The sequence below is a fragment of the Rousettus aegyptiacus genome, unplaced genomic scaffold, assembly GCF_014176215.1.
Source record: "Rousettus aegyptiacus isolate mRouAeg1 unplaced genomic scaffold, mRouAeg1.p scaffold_m13_p_10, whole genome shotgun sequence".
Taxonomy (NCBI): Eukaryota; Metazoa; Chordata; class Mammalia; order Chiroptera; family Pteropodidae; genus Rousettus; species Rousettus aegyptiacus.
This window is the reverse complement of record NW_023416285.1, coordinates 80,657,884-80,678,246: the sequence shown is the minus strand read 5'-3', so window position 1 is coordinate 80,678,246 and position 20,363 is coordinate 80,657,884. Positions and strand designations below refer to the sequence as shown.

General features: G+C 37.2%; 1 protein-coding gene and 1 pseudogene across 1 annotated transcript; one reads left to right on the top strand and one right to left on the bottom strand.

Moving 5' to 3' along the window:
* The first annotated feature begins 5,328 nt into the window (after nucleotides 1–5,328).
* LOC107518983 (lysozyme-like protein 1) lies at nucleotides 5,329–16,191 on the top strand. Its single transcript, XM_016161158.2, has 4 exons — nucleotides 5,329–5,467; nucleotides 5,972–6,130; nucleotides 15,205–15,283; nucleotides 16,122–16,191. The coding sequence occupies exons 1-4, from the start codon at nucleotides 5,329–5,331 to the stop codon at nucleotides 16,189–16,191; spliced, it is 447 nt and encodes a 148-aa protein (XP_016016644.1).
* Nucleotides 16,192–16,672: 481 nt separating this feature from the next.
* On the bottom strand, nucleotides 16,673–16,791 carry LOC118609137 (annotated as a pseudogene).
* Between the last annotated feature and the right edge of the window lie 3,572 nt (nucleotides 16,792–20,363).

The following is a 20,363-nucleotide window of genomic DNA, read 5'->3' as shown; positions in this document are numbered from 1 at the left end:
TTTCATTAATCTCTTCCAGTCTGGAACAGGTTCTCAGTCTTGTTTTTTATGACTTTGAAACATTTGAAGAGTGCTGGTCAAGTATTCTGTAGAATGTCCTTCATTTGGGTCATGTAATGTTTTCTCATGATTAGACTGGGGTTATGGATTTGGGGGAAGAAAACCAGAGAGGTGAATTGCCTTTCTCATTACATGATGTCAGAGAATACCTAACATGAGTCATCATCGATGAGGTTAACTTTCATTACTGGATAAGGTGGGCTCTACCAGGTTCTCTACTTAAAATTACCATACTCTGTCCATTGGAAGCAAGTTACTAAGTCCAGCTCCTACTCAAAGAGAGGATAATTAAGCTCAATTTCCACATAGATTATTTAGAATACTTCTGTAAGATTTGTCTCTTCTCCCCATGTATTTATTTATTCAATTATTTATTTATATCAATATGCACTCCCAGATATTTATTTTATTCTCTGAGTTATAATATAATACTATAGCTATTTATTTTTTTTACTCAAATTGTTCCAGTTTTTCCATTGGGAGTTCTTTTAGTCTGGCTCCTCTGTCCTTTTGTTATATTATCCTCCTCTCTGTCTCTGTCTCTGTCTCTGTCTCTCTCCCCCCCCCCCCCCTAGTTCTGAACACTTCTTTAATTTCCGGCACTAATAAGATGCTCCAGGATCATCCTGCATTTATCTGCCCCAATTCTAAAATCCTCCAATTTTCCAAGGAGTCCTGGTTGCCTTAATTGGAGAAAGTTGCTAGAAGCAAGATCTGGGCTGAGTGTGCTCATTGTTACTGAGTGTCACACCTTCTAGTTTCTCTCAGAAGATAGTTAAGAAATAGATGTATATATACTGACACACATATACACACATACCTATATTGGCTATCAAAAATAAAACATATGTATATATTTTTGATAGTATGTTATCAAAGATAGGGAAATATACATATGTATGTACATATGTATACATGTGTGTATACATGTATGTATCTATCTGAAGATGATAGACAGATGATAGATGAATAGATAATCTCTGACTCTAATCTTGTACCACAGCATTCATTCTAGCCTTCTTTTTTTGCTTATTTGTATCTTCTTCCTCTGACAGTGTGAAATCTAGCTCTCATTATCCATATTTACTCATTTGTTTAACTCTAGAATAAATGCAATTTCAAAACTGCTCACTCTTACCTCCAGAAGAAATGAATTTACAAACTAAATTGTAGCACTGATATACAGATCTTGTTTTCAGACTTTAATAGTCAATCAAAGCACTGTTTTCCTAAGTTACCTAAATCTGTAACTGTTTTCCTACACTATTCAATGAGGTTATGTTATACATTTGTGATAGAGTTAGGTTTCTTTATCACAATCTTCATTCCATCTTGGGATCCCCCTATATATCCTGGTTGATTTTTTAAAATTTTCATACAGCAAAGTTTATTCTTTGTGGTGCACAGTTCTATGGGTTCTGACAAATTTATAGTCACATAGCCACTACCCCAGTACCATAGAGAATAGTTCCGTTGATCTAAAATTTTCCTTGTGCCGGCCCTTTGTAATAAACTCCTCCTCTACTCCCTGGCACCACTGATCTGTTTTCCATCCCATAATTTTGGTTCTTTCATAATATCACATAAATGGAATCTCATAATATGTAGTCTTTTAGGTTGCTTCTTTCACTTAGAAAATGCATTTGAGATGCATCTATGGTATGGAAATCAACAGCTTCCTCCTTTTATTGCTGAGTACTAGTCCATTGGATGGACATACCACTAGTCGTTCATACATACTCTTGCTGAAGGCCAACTAGCTGCCTCCCGTTTTCAATGATTATAAATAAAGTTGCTGTAAATGGTTAACTTGTTTTAGTGTGAATATAAGTTTTCAGTTCACTTGAAAAAATATCTAGGAGTGTGATTGTTGGTTCCATTTCAAAGTCTATGTTTAACTTTTTAAGAAACTGCCAAACTGTTTTCCAAATTGACTATACATACATCAATATACAGTGATGGATGAGACTTCTTGCTGCTCTGCGTTCTCCTCAGCATTTGCTATTGTCAGTTTGATTGATTTTAGTTGTTCTAATAGGTGCGAAGTAGTATTTCATTTTCATTTTAATTTACATTTTCCTAATGATAAAATATGTTTACTGCCTTTTTATGGGCGTATTTGCCATCTTTATGTCTTCTCTTTTGAAATATTTGTTCAGCTCATTTGCCCATTTTTTAATTGAGTTGTTTGTGTTGCTTATTGTTAAGTATTAAGAGTCCTTTACAAATTATGGATATGACGCCTTCATCACCTATGTAATTCGTAAATATTTCTCCTAATCTGTGACTTGTATTTTCATTCTCTTAACAGTGTCTTTGAAAGAGCAAAAGTTTCTAATTTTGGTCAAGTCCAAACTATCAATTTTTTCTTTCATAGATGATGCTTTTGGCATTGCATCTTAGAACTCATTGCCAAATCCAAGTTCTTGCAGATTTTCTCTTATATTTACTTCTAGACATTTTATAGTTTTAGTTTTTACATTTAGGTCTTTGATCAATTTTGAAATGATTTATATAGAAAGTATGAAATATATGTCCTTCCACAAATCTTTTATTTTTTTAATGTTTTGTGGTAGATGTATTTGTTTATTTGCTCGTTTTTGGAAATAGCCAGTTGTTCCAAGACTATTTGTTTAAAACTCATTTTTCCACTGAATTGCATTTGCATCTTTGTAAAAATTCAGTTGACTACATTTTTATGAGTTTATTTCTGGGCTTTCATTAGGTTCTATTAATCTATATGTCTATCTTTCTACAAATATCATTACAATTTGATTATACAGCTTTATAGTAAGTGTTATAATCAGGTAGCATGAGTCCTTAAGTTTTGTTCTTTTTCAATAAGTTGCAAGAGATTGATAACCGAAAATTTATTAGGTAAATTTTAACAAAAATTTTGCATAATGGCAAATAAAATTTAAGAATATTATAATTACTATTATAGCCAATAAATTTCTACTTAGATCTACATATCACAATGAGAATTTCAAAGGTGTCTTTAGATATGAGCATAAACTAAATAGCCCTTGAAACTAGCCTTTTAATTATTTATCTACAAAGTATTTAACCAAATTTTTCAAAAGTATTGAAATTTTACATATGCTAATCTCACTAAAATTTTATTAATAATAATTTAATTACAGCAAGACATTTTGTCCTGCTAATAAAATTTTTAAATGTTAATTTTATCTCTGTCTCATCCACTTAAAAATTTTAGTTTGGTATATGTTTATAATTTATGTAATATGTTAATGCAGAAATACATGTGTGATTTATAATTCAACATATACCTAGTGGAGAAAAATGCTCAACTTTATTGGTGGGCTTTGTGATTAAGTTTGGAGACCATTACTTGGGAGGAGAGCACTCACCTGGCTGAGCTGAGTAGAGGAGGACTATTGAGGAGAAAAAAGACAAAAAGAGAGGCAGGAAGGGCCAGAATGTAATTATCCTCTCAGTCCCAAGAAGTAGAATTCTAGAATCTCTAGGCAGTTGCAGACAAGAGAGTCAAGAACTCTTCTTTCTCTAGGGCTCTAAAGAAGGCTCCTGGTTGAAGACGAAGTCACTTGTGCCTGGAAAGAATCAGATATGGCTTCATGGGAGGCAGGAAGCTCATGTGAGCTGCCAATCACTGACTGAGTAAGTAGAAGAGTGTTTCTTTCACAGAATTACCTGCGCAATGCCTCTGGGGCAGGTAGTCACCAGGAATCCACCTTTGTAATAAGATCTAAATTACTCTGATGAAGTCATCTGTCTGGAAGGACCAGAAATACCAACCCCTACCTTGAAGGATGTACAACATTATGCTTGAGGCTATCATTGCTGTGGCATTTTGTTTTGTTTGATTTTATTTGTTAAAGACCAGTAAGATTCTAAGGCAAGGAATGGAAACCAACTTAATCTGTAAGCTTCGCATCTTAAACCTCATCTGTCTCCCTCTCAGAGCTTAGCTCAATGATAAGGCATAGCTCCATGCTATATGCCAGGGACTTTTTCTGTAAAGAGTTAGATTTTTATTTTAGGTTTAGGGGGTCTCTAGGATCTCTAACAAAACCACTCAGCTCTGCCATTGTAGACAGAAAGCTGCCATACACAACACATTACCGAACGGGTGTAGTTATGTTCCAATACAACTTACCAAAGCAGTCCTGGTTTGCTGATACATGGTTTGCTATTAACCAGTGTGCGTTTTACATACCCCAGATGACAGGTAGTTACCTTACTGCTTAGTTACTTTAAAGTCCCTGTAATAACTCTTTCCTTGGCCTTGCTGAACACTCAGCTCCGTGTTTAGCTTTGCCTCTGTTTCTCCATGAGAAGAAATTAATAATTTTAGAAATTTCTAGGAAGCTGCAGAAAATGACACTGGATGAAAATATGGATGAATATGAGGTTTGGTATCATAAGCAGTTATCAGAAATTTTACTCCACCTCCATCCCAGCAAGGTCGTTATATTTGGGGAAAACACGTCACTTCGAGAAAGGAGGTGTTCATGGAAAGCTAGTATCTAGTAAGGGGTGAAGCTCTTGATCCTACTCCCATTTTAAATAATTCAGTGGGGGCTCCACCATCCAACACATTCCTCCTCTTGTGACCCATTGTCATTCATTCCCTTCCTGCTCATAAGTCGACACCAGACTTTTAGGAGACCTGGTGGAACAGTGGTGGAGGAGCCCAGAAAAACATTGCATTTGTGATATAAGACTGATATTTGTTAAGTGATGAACCCACATTTGGAAAATTGTCAAGAAAATAAATAGAAGAAAGATAAGATGCTAATTCCTCTCCTTTCCCTAAAGCCCCCAACAATAAATCTTGAAGTTGTCCATGCAGACTCGTGTATATTTCATCTCTGGCCAGAATCAGGTGTCTGTTTCTGCATATATAGGGAATACCTGACTCTGTATTCTTTCCTTTCTATTCACAAAGTTAATGGGAATACTAGAAATACACTGTCCTCGTAGTTTCTAGGTGAACAGTTCTTTCCTGATCCTAAGAACATAAGCATTTACTTGGGAGTAACCATGTAGAAAGCATTAAGGAAAGAGCCTCCTCCGCTCGCTCCTTCCCTGTGCTGTATCCTCCTGTATACCGATTTTCTTTGATGCTGATTCTGAATGATTAAAAGTGATAGGAACCATCGAGGTAAGGCTGCTTACAACCGTGGCTGGCAGATTATTGGCGTCATACTTAATTTCAGGATGAAGCAAGGTTGTCTGACCTGGTCTTTCGATCTTTGACAGGTTCTGTCTCCAACAGGCCCGGGGATGAAGGCCGCCGGCATCTTGGCCCTGATTGGCTGCCTGGCCACAGTCACTGAGCCCAAAATCTACACTCGCTGTAAACTGGCAAAAATATTTTCGAGGGCTGGCCTGGACAACTACAGGGGCTTCAGCCTCGGAAACTGTGAGATTTCTCCTACCCTGTTCTCTTTCTACCCTGGATGTCTCCCCCACAGTCAAAGGCCCATCCACATTCACTCCTCTTCCCAACTTTTCCATGTTCCGTCTCACCAGAAATGGTTGCCAGGTGTTCAAATGTTCTCCTGAACTGCTCGCTGCTCTCTGGGGCTTCTCAGCTCCTTCCCTGCCCCTCCCGTTCCCACTCTTGGAGTCTTGTACTAATGACACTAGCCAGGGAGCAAGAAAATGATGCCACCCTTGCTGGCATTGTGGAGGATGAACCTGACTTTTAGTCTAGTCCCAGCTCGGCCACTGACTAGATGTGAAGCTCAGGTATGCCATCCCTGCCTGTCATGTGCCCCATGGGTGAGCTACCTGCCTGGACCTTCTCTGAGTTTTATTAGGAGCATAGCATTATTGTAGCACATATAAGGGAACTCACCCCTAAGAACAGGTTGGAGAAAAAAATGCATTTCTTTTTCTGGCATTTCTGACTTTCCCCATCTAGGGATCTGCATGGCATACTATGAGAGCCATTACAACACCACAGCTGAGACTGTCCTGAAGGATGGAAGCATTGACTATGGCATTTTTCAAATAAACAGTTATACGTGGTGCAGAAATGCAAAGCTACAAGAGAAGAACCACTGTCATGTTGCCTGCTCAGGTACAATTTCAATATTCATCCTTGTGGGCAAAGGCAAGAATTCCGATAATGGGATATCCACCTTTCTTCTGCTTTAACTAAAATTTAGAGTTCAAATAAGCAAGTAGGTCTTTATCAGGCCAGTAAATGATTCCACAGTTCCCAAAGGTAGTACTCTGGATCCTGTGGCCTACTTGTCCAAAGATGACTTATTCTTTCTAAGATAGTTTTTATGAAGCCCACCATGAAAACAAGAAGATGGGCAAATGACCTTACTTCCCTTTCATTCATAGAGATATTAAATATCTTTAATAAGAAGGAGATATCTGTTTGCCCACTAATTTCCATAAGCAATTCAATCAAAAGATGCAATTTATGTTTCTTCATACAGAATGAGACAAATAAATACAGTTCATATAGCATTTTTTAAACAATAGAAATAAAGCTAGAATTCACTGCCAAATCTTCTACTTCAATCATTTAAGAAAATATAGGTGTGCACAGAATTGAGGATAGCGAAATACATCGGAAATGAATTCTGGCATTAGGGAAGAGAATACATGCTTATATGAAGTTAAACAAATGACTGTACACAGATTTGGCTTGAATGCTGTGGACTTTAGAGGGAAAAGGTATAATTAAGAAAATCATGGGAAGTTTTGTAGCCACAGTGATATTTGATATAAGACTTGGAAGATAGTTAAGATTTGGAGATTCAGAGATGAAGAGGAGTCATTCCGGATAAGGGAAACAACAAAAGCGAAGAGGTACATGTGGGGACGTGTGGGGCATGGACAGGGAAATGTGAGACATTTCTCCTATCTGGAACAAAGGGGACATAAAGACAGAAAATGGGACATGTGATTGGAAAGGCTGATTACTTTCTGACCATGAAGGATCCTGGAAGCCAGGCTAAGAAGCATGTACTGATTTCCGCCTGAAATAGGAAATCGATAGCAATTAGTTGATTAATCACTGTTTTAGAAAGATTAATCTGCAAGCACAGTATGAGAGAAATTACAGAAGGGACCGTTAAGTGCCACTGCAATTGTTGACCTGACAGTTATGGCTGGTGGTGTGGAGAAGGGACCGATGTAAGAGGTATTTAACAGCAAAGGAGCAGAGCTAGGGAAATAATGATTGTCTTATTTGCTTCCCCTCAAGAATGTAAGCTTTATGAGAGCAGAAGTTTTATCGGATTTGTTAAGTAATGTGTCCTCTTTGCCTAGAATGGTGTCTGGCCATTGTTGGAGCTCAACAAATATTGATTAAATAAATGAACGGAGGGAGTAAGGAGCAAGGATGAAGACAAACAGTCATAAAATATTCTACAGAAAATTCTTTAGGAGCAGGAAATAAACTTTAAATTTCTCTTTGATTCATACAAGATGATTAGTAGCTATTTTTGAATGTATTAATTATTAAATAATGTTAATTTATTTAGTAAATTGTCCCTAGCCGTACATTAATTCAGAATGCTCACTACCTCCAGAGGTAGATCGCCTAGTAATTGGTCAGCCCTTAACTTAGAACACTCTTTTGTTGGACCAAAATTTACCTCCTTATAGCTTTCTTCCATTAATCATAGTTTTTCCTATGATTAGGAAAACAAATTTGCTCTATTTTATACATAGAAATGTATTAAACATTTGAAAATGATTAGTGAATATGTTTCATCTTATATTTCTTATTCTTCTGGGCTAAATTATCATTATCTTCACCTTCCTGCAGACATGACTTTTAAACCCTACTCATCCTGATCAATCTCAGTAGCATTCCTTAAGAGTTTGCCAATGGAGTCTTCCTGTTAAACATGGCGATTGGGCATGTGCATTACTTCCCATGGTAGGTCTCATAACGCCCCTCATCCCAGAATATCCATTCATTCCCTAATCCCCAAGACCTGTGAATATGTTACTTTATAAGGTCAAAGGGACTTTGAAAATGTGACTAAGGGTACTGACCTTGAGAGGGGGAAGATTATTCTGGGTTATCTGGGTGAACCCAATCTAATTACATGAGTCCTTAAAAGTGGAGAATTATTTTCCAGCTGTGATAGCAAAAGGAGAAAGAAAAATTAAAAATATAAGGTACTCAACCCACCATTGTTAACTTTTGAAGATGAGGGAAGAGGCCATAAGTCACAGGATTTGAGCGGGGGGGAGGTCTATAGAAGTTGGAAATAACCTCAGATGGCACCCAGAAAGGAAGCAGGGCCTTCAGTCCTACAACCTCAAGGAACTGAATTCTGCCAAAATCCAAAAAAGAAAAAAATTGAATCCTACTCTAGAAGGCCCAGAAAGAAAAACAGCCTTGCCAGGTGCACACACATTGAGAACTGTTGTATCTTCCTAATGAATTAACCTTTTTATCATTAGAGTCGCTGTCCCTGTTTAACTCTGGTAATATTTCTTTAGGAAATATTTTAAAAGTCCATAAATTGACTTTTTCTGATAGTAATATAACCACTCAACTTTCTTTACTTGATACATTTTTCCCATTCTTTTACTTGTAATCTATCTGTATCTTTATATTTACAGTGAGTTTCTTATAGACAGCATGTCATTAGGTACCACTTTATATCTAGCCCAATAATCTCTGCTTTTCAATAGGAATATTTAGACCAGGGGGTCAGCAAACATTGTCTCAAAGGGCCTGATAGCAACTATTTTAGACTTTTGGGGCCACACGCTGTCTCTATTATAACTATTCAATTTTCCATGTAGGACAAAACCAGTCATGGACAATATGTAAATGAATAGGCATGGCTATGTTCCAATAAAACTTTATTTATAAAAATAGAGGGTGGGCCTGCAGGCCATAGTTTGCTGAACCTTGGTTTAGACCTTTTATATTTAATGTAATTAAAATCCACCATGTTGAGATTTGTTCTCTATTTGTGCCAACTATTCTTGGTTCATTTTCTCTTTTTTCTTTTGAATAAATTGAATATTTTTCAGTATTCTCTTTTATTTCCGCCATTGGCTTATCAGCTATAATTCTGTTCTATTTTAAGAGGTAATGCTACAGTTTTAATAGGTATCATTATCTTATCACATTCTGCCTTCAAATAACATTCTACCACTCCACATATGAATTTTATAACAGTATGCTTCTATTTACTCATCTTATCTTTTGTAATATGTTGTCATGTATTTTACTTCAACATATCATACACCTTAAAATGCATTTTCATTATATTTGCCTTAAACAATTATCTCTTAAAAATTTAAATGAGGAAGGGGATCTGTATATTTACCATATATTTACCATTTTCAGCCATCTTCATTCCTCTGGTCGATTCATTTGGGCAGGCAGTTAAGTGATACCATTTTCCTTCAGCCTGAAGAACTTCCTTCAATGTTTTTTTTTAAGTGGGGTCTACTGATAGTCATTCTCTTATGCTTTTTTTTCTTAATATCAACGTGTCTATGTTTCGTTTTCCTTTTTGAGGAATATAGTCTCTCTGTAAAAATTCTAGGCTGACAAACGTTTTCATCTCAATTTGTTAAAGATAGCTCCTTGTTTTCTGCTTGTCTTGTTTATTATGAGAAATCAGTGATTTTCTTACCTGTGTTCACCGTATGCAATGTGTCCTTTTTTCTCTGACTGCTTTTAAGATTTCCTTTTTATCACCAATTTTTCAGCAATTTAATTGTAATGTGTATTTTCTTATGTTTATCTTGATACTAACATTATGAATCCCTGAGTTTATAATTTTCATCTTTTCTCCTAGGACACTAATGAGACATGTGCTAGACCACTTGATGCTGTCGCATAAGTCCCTGAGACTCTTCACTTTTTTCAGCCTTTTTCCCTTTTTGTGTTTTATTTTCAGTAGTTTTCATTGCTATCTCCTCAAGTTCTCTGATCTCTTATCCGAAGTGTCTAATCTATTAAATTAATCAAATGAATGTTTCATTTCAGACATTATATATTTTTTTCAATACTGGGTAATAGTTTTACATCATTCAAATGTCTTGTCTGCTAATCCAATCAACCCTATCATTTCTGGGTTGATCTTTCTCTCAATTGATCTTTCTCTTGGTCATTGATTGATCTTTCTCTTTGGTCGTGGGTCACATTTTCATGTCTCTGCACATGTAATGACTTTTTTTTATTGGCTGCTAGATATAATGTACGTTACATTATTGAGTGTCTGGATTATGTTGTCTTCCTTTAGGGAATGTTGAGTTTCGTTGTGGTAAGCAGTTAATTCTGATTAGGGAAATTCTAAAGTGATCTCTGTGGTAGAACTAGTTTAGTCTCATTACCAAGGCATGGCTCTTTTAGCGTATCTTTGACCGTCTCAGGGGTTCAGCAAGGTCTCTCTTCTCCGGCTAGTCAAAAATTAAATGTCTCCCAAGCCCACATGAGCTCTGTAATTGTTCAGGTCCCTGGTAATTGTTCTCTGACTACCTCAGTTTTCTCTTTTGCATGCCCAGTTTAGCCTTCAGCTGAAGGCTCAGTGAAAATTTTTTTCAATTACAATTGACATACAATATTATATTAGTTTCAGGTGTACAACATAGTAATTAGACATTTAAATAACTTACAAAGTGATCCCCCTGTAAGTCGTGTACTCATCTGACACCATACATTGTTATTACAATGTCACTGACAATATACTCTGTGCTGTACTTTACATCTTTGTGACTATATTTATAACTGGTAATTTGTACTTCTTTATACCTTTTTCAGTGGAATTCTTATGCAGATTTTTGGTGTTCTCCTTAAAGTTACCTCCTACCTCTCAGGTACCCTCCTCCACAAATTCTAGCTTCTGATCTCTCTCCTCCACTTAGATTGTTATCTATCTCCTGTCTGGATTCTACCTCCCTGATCTGGAAAATACTTCTGGTCACAAGGCTCACTTCATTTGGTTTCTATCTCTCAAGATCATGATCCTGCATCTCTTATTGTGTAATGTCTAAAAATAATGTTCTCATATATTTTATCTAGCTTTCTAGTTGTTTACGGTGAGAAAGGAAATCTGTTACTTCATCTTGGCCATGCTTGACTTTGAATACAGTTTAATATAATAGTAATTTAATATTGTTCAATTTAGTTCCAATTAAAGAAGTCTGGGGCAAACTTAAATCTGCAAAACAATCTTGGAATCTAGAAATTAAAATGTTAGATGGTTCATACTGAGAAGTGAAAGAACATTCATATCTGTTTTCTTATCATAAAGAGCATGGGATTTTTAGGGACAGGTTTAAAATAGAAAACAGGATGTTGCTTTTATATCATAATCACCCCTGTGACTGGCCTCCCTCGCTTCAGGTCAAAGAGTCTTTAATTATGGACAATGTCATTCCGCCCCATGTATTACAGTAGGGACATTCGTTATGGGAACCTGAAAATAATTTAGCCTTAAGGTATGTTTACAAGGTACATGACATTTCATATGTGTACAGTATACACATACCTCTTGTCCATCTTGGAAGCTGTAGAATCTCCTCACTCACATACCAAATTGTCTTCCTAAAATTCCTGCCCGCCTTATCCAAATTATTTGGACACAATATTCGTTATATACACATGTAAATATAAACATACGTATGTATGTACATACACATAGATGTGACATAATAGCAATCTTTATTTTCTTCCAATATCATAGACCACCTTAAAACAAGAGATGTTTAAGAAAAAGGAGTTGGTTTTTGCCTCTTGTATCTATCTAGTCTAGTCAATTTATAGTAATCTCTATTTCTCACCAGCCTGGTATCTGAGTTGGCCTTTGTCACTTTGGAGAGGGGAAAGAGATAAATTGCGGGCATGATAGTGATATTTTAGTCGGGATGCAGTAGGATGCTGGAGAGACACTGAGAGACTTGAAGCAGAACCAAAAACTGAAAATACGTAGTTCTTTTTGTGTAGATTGTTGCTGTTTTCCGTTGTTGGATGTGGGAGAATAAACTATTCAACTGAATGATGCTTTGCCGTTCAACATAACCCCTACTTTATTAAAGTTTGACTGGACAAAATTTTCTATTTAAAGTAAATCGAGCAAGAGCAATTCTTGGCACGGATCCCTTTAAATACGTGCCATCTTAACTCATTCCTGCCCCTCTGCTGCCCCTCTGTGGCGGTTTCACATTTCAGCACGGTGTCGAGTCCTTGACTTCCCATCCCCCACCTCCCTTAACATATTACCCCAAGCAAATTCCAAGTCACGCCCAACCAACGCTTTTGAAGCAACTAACACTCATGAAACAAAATGCTACAACAAAATGGAAGGCTGACAAACGCCTTACCTGATCTCCACGATCCAGGCCTTCGGAGCCTATGGCGTGCGCTCTCATCCTAGCATAAGGGATAAACCCTCCGCTTCCTCCCCACTATGTGTACTCCGGGTCCTTCCCACCCCTTGAGACACCCCCAAACCCACTTCTAGGAAATTGGCCCCAAGCGCGTCCCAACACAAACCACAGTATCTCAGCACTTAGCAAGCACGTATGCACACAAAAGAAAGTGTTTCTAAGTAATTTGAACATGTATCAGATACCAAGCACTCAAGTTTGATAATCGCCTAATAAATAAATAATTACTTGAAAAATTAATAAAGCATTTATATTTTTATTATTGGCTTCATTAGCATATAGTGGTCCTTAAGCGGGAATCTTTGCTTAAGTGGCTCTGTTGGAAGGAAGTAACTCAGGATAATAGATTTTAGGCTCCAGATTTGAATGTAGACTCATTTACTGGGTGTCTGACCTCCGTTTGTAGGGATAATAATGACGCCCATATCTATGGTTATCATGAGAACTAAAAGATGATGCATAATGAGACTTAATGTGTGCCTGGCGTTGAGTAAGTTTTCTATAAAAGTTAGCTATTAGTAAAAGCTATTATTACTCTATATACTATGTCTCTAGAAACAAGGCGAAAACTTATAACCTAACAAAGCTTTATTTTCCACTGGACACTAAATGCTAGTGAATTTGTATATATTGTCTTTATTTGTTATCATTTATAGATCATATCTTTTGTTAATTTCCTCTTGGTTAAAAGATTTTTGTTTTAAATAAAAAATAAATCACATTTAGAATGAATTTGCTTAAAAGAAATCTATCACTATCTTTTACTTTTAGTTACACCTATCTGAGAAAGCAATATAATTAGCAATGAAACTGGCATACTCAAGGAAAAATTTTATTTTAAATTGAGATTGCAAAATAATTTGGTATTATAATGCTCCATTAAAATGGAACATTTTAGACTAATATTATTCCTTGCGATGATTTTTTTCTGATAATAAAAGACTTAGAAAGTATATAATAATGATTTAAAAGCACTGGTGATCACATGATTAAGAGTTAATCTTTCTTAAAATACTGGTGAATTTATGATTTCTTTTTCTCTATACCAACATGGTCCTACAGAATTTTCTGAGATGATGGAAATGTTATGCTTTCTGAGAACCACTAGCCACAATAAAAGTGCTATGAAATCTGAAATGTAGTAAAAGCAACTGAGGAACTGAAGTTCTAAGTGTATTAATTAATTTGGATTTAAATAGTCACATGTATATGATGGCTACCATATTAGATAGTAGAGCTTTAGACAGAAATTTTTATAATGTTGGTAATTTCATATTGGGAGCATTTTTCAATATTATTAAATTATATGTAAACATGATTTAAATGGCTCATTGTTTCGTTATATAGAGGAATTACTATTAATGTGAACATCCATAATTATGAGGAAATTAGATTTTTTTTCCACTTGGAAATAAATTTTCTCTTGTAAATAAAGCTACAACAAACTACTTTGTAAATAAATGTTTGTAAATAAATTCCTTGGGGTAGATCCAGAAGGAGAAATTATTAGGTGAAAAATAACCACTTTAAGACTCACTGCTAAATTGCTTTTCTGAAAAGTCGAACCTATTACACTCCCACCAGCAAGTACACAAGAGTACCTATCTCAGTGCAACTTAGTCAGCCTTGAGCACTACTCCATTCTTAAAAAATCTTTGTTACTTGATAAATAGAAACGATATCAAATGGTGTGGGTTTTTATGTCTTTAATTGGTGGTCACGGTGGGCATGGAGATACCGCCCAGATTTCTCCTGAAGAGAAGATGTCCGCCTCAGCTGCATTTGTGTGATTTGCAGACAATCTACCTGGCACTTCCTTAAGGACTGCTTTAGCCCCAGACAGCTGCCTCCCCTAACGCTGTGCCTCCTGGGACAGCGAACACCCCGCAACTGAGTGAAGCAGAAGCATAGAGGCTTGGCCATTTGGGCCTGATGCGGGCAACTCTGACAAGTCATATTCATTCCTGAGTTCTTAGCTGGATTGGCTGAGGCTTTGAGGGGCCTGCATCAGAGCTGGACATCTCTATCCGTCCGATGTTTCTGCCCCGTTGCTTTCACAGGTGCGAATCTCCACTAAATACCTTGCACCTCAAACCCAACTCAGCATCCACTCTGGAGAACCCAACCTACAACCGAAGTGATGTTAGACTTTTATTTTATTTGCCTTTTTCTGTCATGTTTGTGTCAAGAAGAATTGTGGAGCCACTTCTGGGCAAGCAGGAAAGAATGCCTATGTCAATGAATACATTTTCAATGATAAGATTTGTTACATCTGAAAACATAGAAAAATAATGAAGGCAAAGTTGAATGTATTTGATATAAAACTTAAAATTTTCTGCATATGAAAAACACCTGGGATAAAATTTTTTTAATACATACACTGTAAATTTACAATAGATAAAGTTTAATACTTACCATTAAAGATATCTTATATGTCAAATTAACCCAAGTAGAGAAAATTTTGTACCATCCTGTTTTACTTGTATATTTCTTTAGTACATAAAAAACAGTCTGCTATTGTGTCGTCTCTAAAAGCATGTCCAGAAACCCTTCAGAACTGATCTATTCCTCTGAAACTTCAAGAAATCCAAAATGAGGATGATCTGGAAACAAAAAGAATTCTTTGATTTGCAAAGAAACTCAACAAAAAAATGAGAATATGGCTTTTAGTTCTTCCCACCCTCCTATTCCAAAAGGGCAGTGAGAAAACTGAAGAAAACCTCAAATAACAAAGTTTCAGCTAACCCCATACCTCTTTTCTTACAGCCTTGATCACTGATGACCTCACGGATGCAATTATCTGTGCCAAGAAAATTGTTAAAGAGACAGAAGGGATGAACTACTGGTAAGACACTTCTTTTGGGAGACTTAGGCTGATGTGGGCAAAACCTATGGTCTGTCCATTTGTCATGACTGCAGTGGATGCTGACAAACTCATCTCTGTAGTGTGGTCCCATGGCGGTGTTAACGTGACTTGTCTGTACCCTTCTCCATTAGTGTGTGTGTATGGGGGTGGGAGGAGGGTGTGGTGAACAAAATGGAAGGCATTTGTACAGGGAGGAAAGAAGGTATCGAGCCATGATAATTTGTAACAGCATTTCACGGTCCAAACAATAGAGAAAGAGTTGCTTTCTAATATGAATTGGAAAGCCTCAATGAAGTCAATACACCAGAGGAAAAAAGCTTGAGTTTGCTCTAGCTTTGGATAAGATTTGGAGGGTTACCACAACATTCTGTGGGGAGAGAGAACAAGAGGCAGGAGAGGAAAATGACTACGTCAGTTAAATGATAAATTGGCAGGACACTTCCCTAGGACTGTGCATGGGACGGTGGTTTAGTGGTGCTCACCTCTGTCACCTCTGCGCCTCTGCTCTTCGTGAACATTGCTATCAGGTCCTCCACTTGGGGAACCCAAACTTTCAGAGATGTAGGTGTTTAACTAAATGACCATCTTTATAAAAATTGCTCCTTTGTTGCCATGAGGTGAAGGATGACTAGGAGAAAACCAGGGAGAGAAAAGTCTTAAGGCAAAACCATAGAGTCTTTGGATCTCAGAAGTAAATGAAACTAAATCCTGAACACTACTAGTTATTTATTTGAGTTAATTATTTATGGTTTTCAAACTAAGAATATTTGGATTGTCATGCTTTTTTCTTTTGTTTCTGCTTCCCTCACCTCCTTAGGCAAGGCTGGAAGAAACACTGCGAAGGCAGAGACCTGTCTGAGTGGAGAAAAGGATGTGACGTCTCATGAACTGGAACTGGACCAAGGATGCTTTGCAACGGAGGCCCTAGAATGTGTAATGAAAGTGAAAATGTTTGTGTCATCTTGTCCCCCTTCCTCCCAATATTCCTTTTCAGAGTCAGACATTTAAAAACAACAACAACAAAACCCTAACCTACATTTTTAAGAAAATAAATATTTCTATTTAAATGTCTTGACTTCACGCTGACTCTTTTGACTATATTATAAAAACACGGTGCTAAGACTTGAAAAGTCACCTACAAAGTGTTCTAGCCCTGGATAGAACAAACTTTTCTTTATTGGAAGGAAGGCATCCAGGTTTCCATGGCCCCGAAGTGGCTGCTTTCTTTCTTTCTTTCTTATTTATTTATTTATTTATTTATTTATTTATTTATTTATTTATTATTTCTTTTAGGTGAGGTGACCCTTGGTTGCCCTTACAGATTGCAAGGATCTTGTCAGCTTACAATTCCTTTTTTTTTTTTTTTTATGCCTACAGTACCGGGTCTTCCTAGGTGGTCTCCCATCCAAGTATTAACCAGGCCCGACCCTGCTTAGTTTCTGAGATCAGATAGAATCGGACTTGTTCAGGGTAGCATGGTTGTAGACATGGCTGCTCATTTAAAAGTAAGTTTGCTGATCTATGTCCTGGAGCATGGGGTCATTCTTCTCTTGGTCAGTGAACATACAGTCCTTCAGCTCAGCAAGAGAGAATGTTTCTGCTTTTTCCGGGCAGTCCTGATGGGCACTCATTGGGACCAAAAAGATACAATTGCAGCTCTTAGCCTTAATAGTCAGTCCCCATGTTACTGCAACATCCATTTAAATAAAATCTATCAAACTCAAAAACCATACTTACATCCTCACAACAAAATTGTTTCCAGGCTTAAACCTGCAGATTTTATTAGTTTGGTCAGGAAACTGGCCTGACTATTTATGGGATGTTTCATTGCATGATTCCGAAGAGATATTCCCAGGAGTCTCTGCTCCATGCAGGATGGCCTCTCTACTGGTCCGATGGCAGTGCAGCTCTGCTCAAGCTGAGCTTTCTCTTGTCGGTTCTCTGTTTTCCTGCGGAAAGTATGGTTGGGGTGGCTTTGTGCGACTTTTGGTAAAAGTGATGTGCTCAAGTTGAATGCAACTTGACCCCAAGAATGCACTAAGTTAAGGTTTGTTGTAGACATAATTATGCCTACAAATAAGAGTCACACTTGGAAGAAAGTCTGCACAAATTACACTGATGGGCTTTGTGATAACACCTAAATGACCCATAAACACTCTGGCTGCCAACTGCCTGGGTTTTACTGTTGGCTCATTTCACATCCACTGGCTTCACTTGCAGGCATAGGCTTTTTAAAAATCTAAACAGCTACTTGCCAGAAGAATATAAACATTTCACACATGTCTAAACAAACATAATCCTGTGACAATTTAACAGGCACTACAAACCATGGGAAAAAAAGTTTTGAAACTTGTAAAAATTAAAAAATAATTCTATAAGATGGCTGAAGAAAATTTGAAAAATATAGAATTTATTAAACTTCACTTAATCAATAATCTGTGCTTATGAAGTCCATAGATATGCATTTTTCATTATTATTGTCCCATTATTCATCTGCCCTGTAGTCCTTATTCTTAGCCAAAACTCCCGCTTCATTAAAACCAATGGTATCATGTTAATGACCTAGGTTGGTGCGGCCCTGGCACTGGCTGTTTAAAGACTAGGGGAAAGACTGCAAATAAAACAAAAAAACAAAAACCAATTCCAAAAGAGTGCTTTGAAATTCAAGGTGAAGGGAAGTTGGCTGGTCTTACATTTGATTGAGCTATTTTTTTGCAAAACATAAAATTTCTAAGTTTGCAATCCTACTCATGCTTTCTCTCCTTAAATGTTTTCTTTAGATGGTATTTCTATAAATAATAATTTAGGATTAAAAATTTAATTTTCTCAGATTATTTTCTACAATTAATGCCCTCAGAAATTCAAGAGAAAAATATTACTCCTCCTTCTGAGTTATCTTTATTTAACAAAAGTATATTAAAATAACAACTAAGATTTATATTCCCTTTTAGTTTCCAAGACATTTGGAAATATGTTTTCGGTTTCTCCTCACAACCGGCTTATCAGTAGTTTACCAAATGCATTGAGCAGGTAGTCAGACATTTCGGGGCAGAGACCTGTTTACGTGGGTACATTCTTTCTTTGGGGACCCAGCTCTACTTGACTCTCAGTACTCTCTCCCCCAGCATCTGTCCGTTTGCACCTCAGCCGAGTTCCTATTATTTCTTAACACTTTCTGTCTGGTCCACCATTTTCTCGATGTCTCTTGAACCCAATAAACCATTTCTCCTTGGGTGTCTTTGCTCTTGGTTTTTCCCAAAGCCGAAATATTGTGCCACTTCCGTATAGCCTATTCAAGCATCACCCAGCCGACGTGAAGCCTCTCTGCTCCTCCAACTTCCTGTCTTTTCTCAATGCTCTTTTGGCACAGCTGGGCATGTACTATACATAATAAAGTCATCAGGGGTTGGCGATATCACCTGGTCTGTAAGCAACTTGAGGCCTGCCCATGTCTTTTACTTCTTTCACAATTTCTTCTGAGAGCTAAGCACATAGTGGTTGACATTTGAAAATGTTCGAGGTTGATTTTTTATGGTATTGGATACATATGGGATCATAGAAAGAATACAAATAAGACATCGCATTTAGAATGTTCTTATTTTCAAATCAGGTTCACATCCAATATTTCAAGTACCTTTCACAAACACCTTGGGACATGATGTAACAGAATCTTTACTTGATACAGAAGACACCGAGATACATAAAGGTTGACTCTCTCTCCAAGGCCCACACTGCCACCGTGCGGACTCCAGGGGAACCCTGCTACTCCACACGAATCTTCAGAAAAAAGTGTCCTTGTACCTTTAAAGATAGGGGGTGCCTGAGCCCCTCATCTGTGTTTATCGCTTACTTCCTTAAGTACTCCAAATATAGCACAAAGTCTAGTTGGCCCCAAAAAAGTCTAGGAGAAAAGAGTAGAAAATGCTTTCACCTAAAATTTAATCTCTTCAAGGCAAAAAAAAAAAAAAAAAAAAAAAAGATTTCATTAGAAGACCTACAGAGATTTTCTCTGTCCTCCCAAAATGGGTGGAAAATGCTCCAGATTTCTAAAACTCGAAACAATAAACATGCATTACTTTTTTCCAATTAGAAAAATTTACAGTTTTTCATTTAAAAAATTTAAAATAGGAGAATCATTTCTTCCAATGTAGGCCAAATATTTGGTCCCTGAGAGGCCCTCTCCCCCGGAGTCATTCCGCGTGTCCTCTGCAGTGCCTGCACACTGCGGGGACACCACGGACATCACCGTCATTCAGGGCAGCCGTTCCGTGGAGCTTCAAGGAGCTGCTAGCAGTTTTGTCCATGCAGTGATATCCAGGGATGGAAATTCATACAACCAGCTTGCAGAGGAGCTGCTGCCTGGGAGAGCTTAGGATCCAGGAGAAACCCTGCCTGCAGCAGAAGTATCTGTACCACAACGGACTTCCTTTAGGGGTCTCAAGGCAGCTACATAGCACTGTGACTTGGATAGGTGACCTTCTCTGGCCCTCATTTACCTTTCCTCTGATACCCTGTTATGTCTATGGTGCAGGAGAATGAGAAAGAGAAATTCCCAGACTGTTGTAAATCGCAGATACAGCAAGCACATCTGCTGTTTCTGTAACAGCAGAAAGGAGAGAAACAAAAGGTCAACCGCTAATAAGCAGAGTCTCACAGGAGAGGGACAGGAAGAGGAAAGACAAAAGATGTATTTTTTTACACGAGGCTGAGCCTCGAACAATTTTTGTCACCGGGGCCTCCTCACTGATGTTTAACCCAAACGAAACACTGCATACTGAGCAGCAGCGTTTTCCTTTCCTTTGTTTTCATAACCCTGTCGGCTGGGCTCTGATTCTAACAGAAATGCATATTCATTGTGGAACATACAGAAAAAAATACTTTTAGAAACTATAAAAATAAAAGATTCTCATCACTCGACTATAACAGCTACTAATATTTTTATTTTTTCTTCCAGTTTTTTCTATTTTTTGTAAAGTTGAAATTTTGGAGTTTTAAGTTTGTAACCTGCTCTTTTAATTTAATATATTACAAGGTTTCTCTCAATTAATATTTTCAAAAA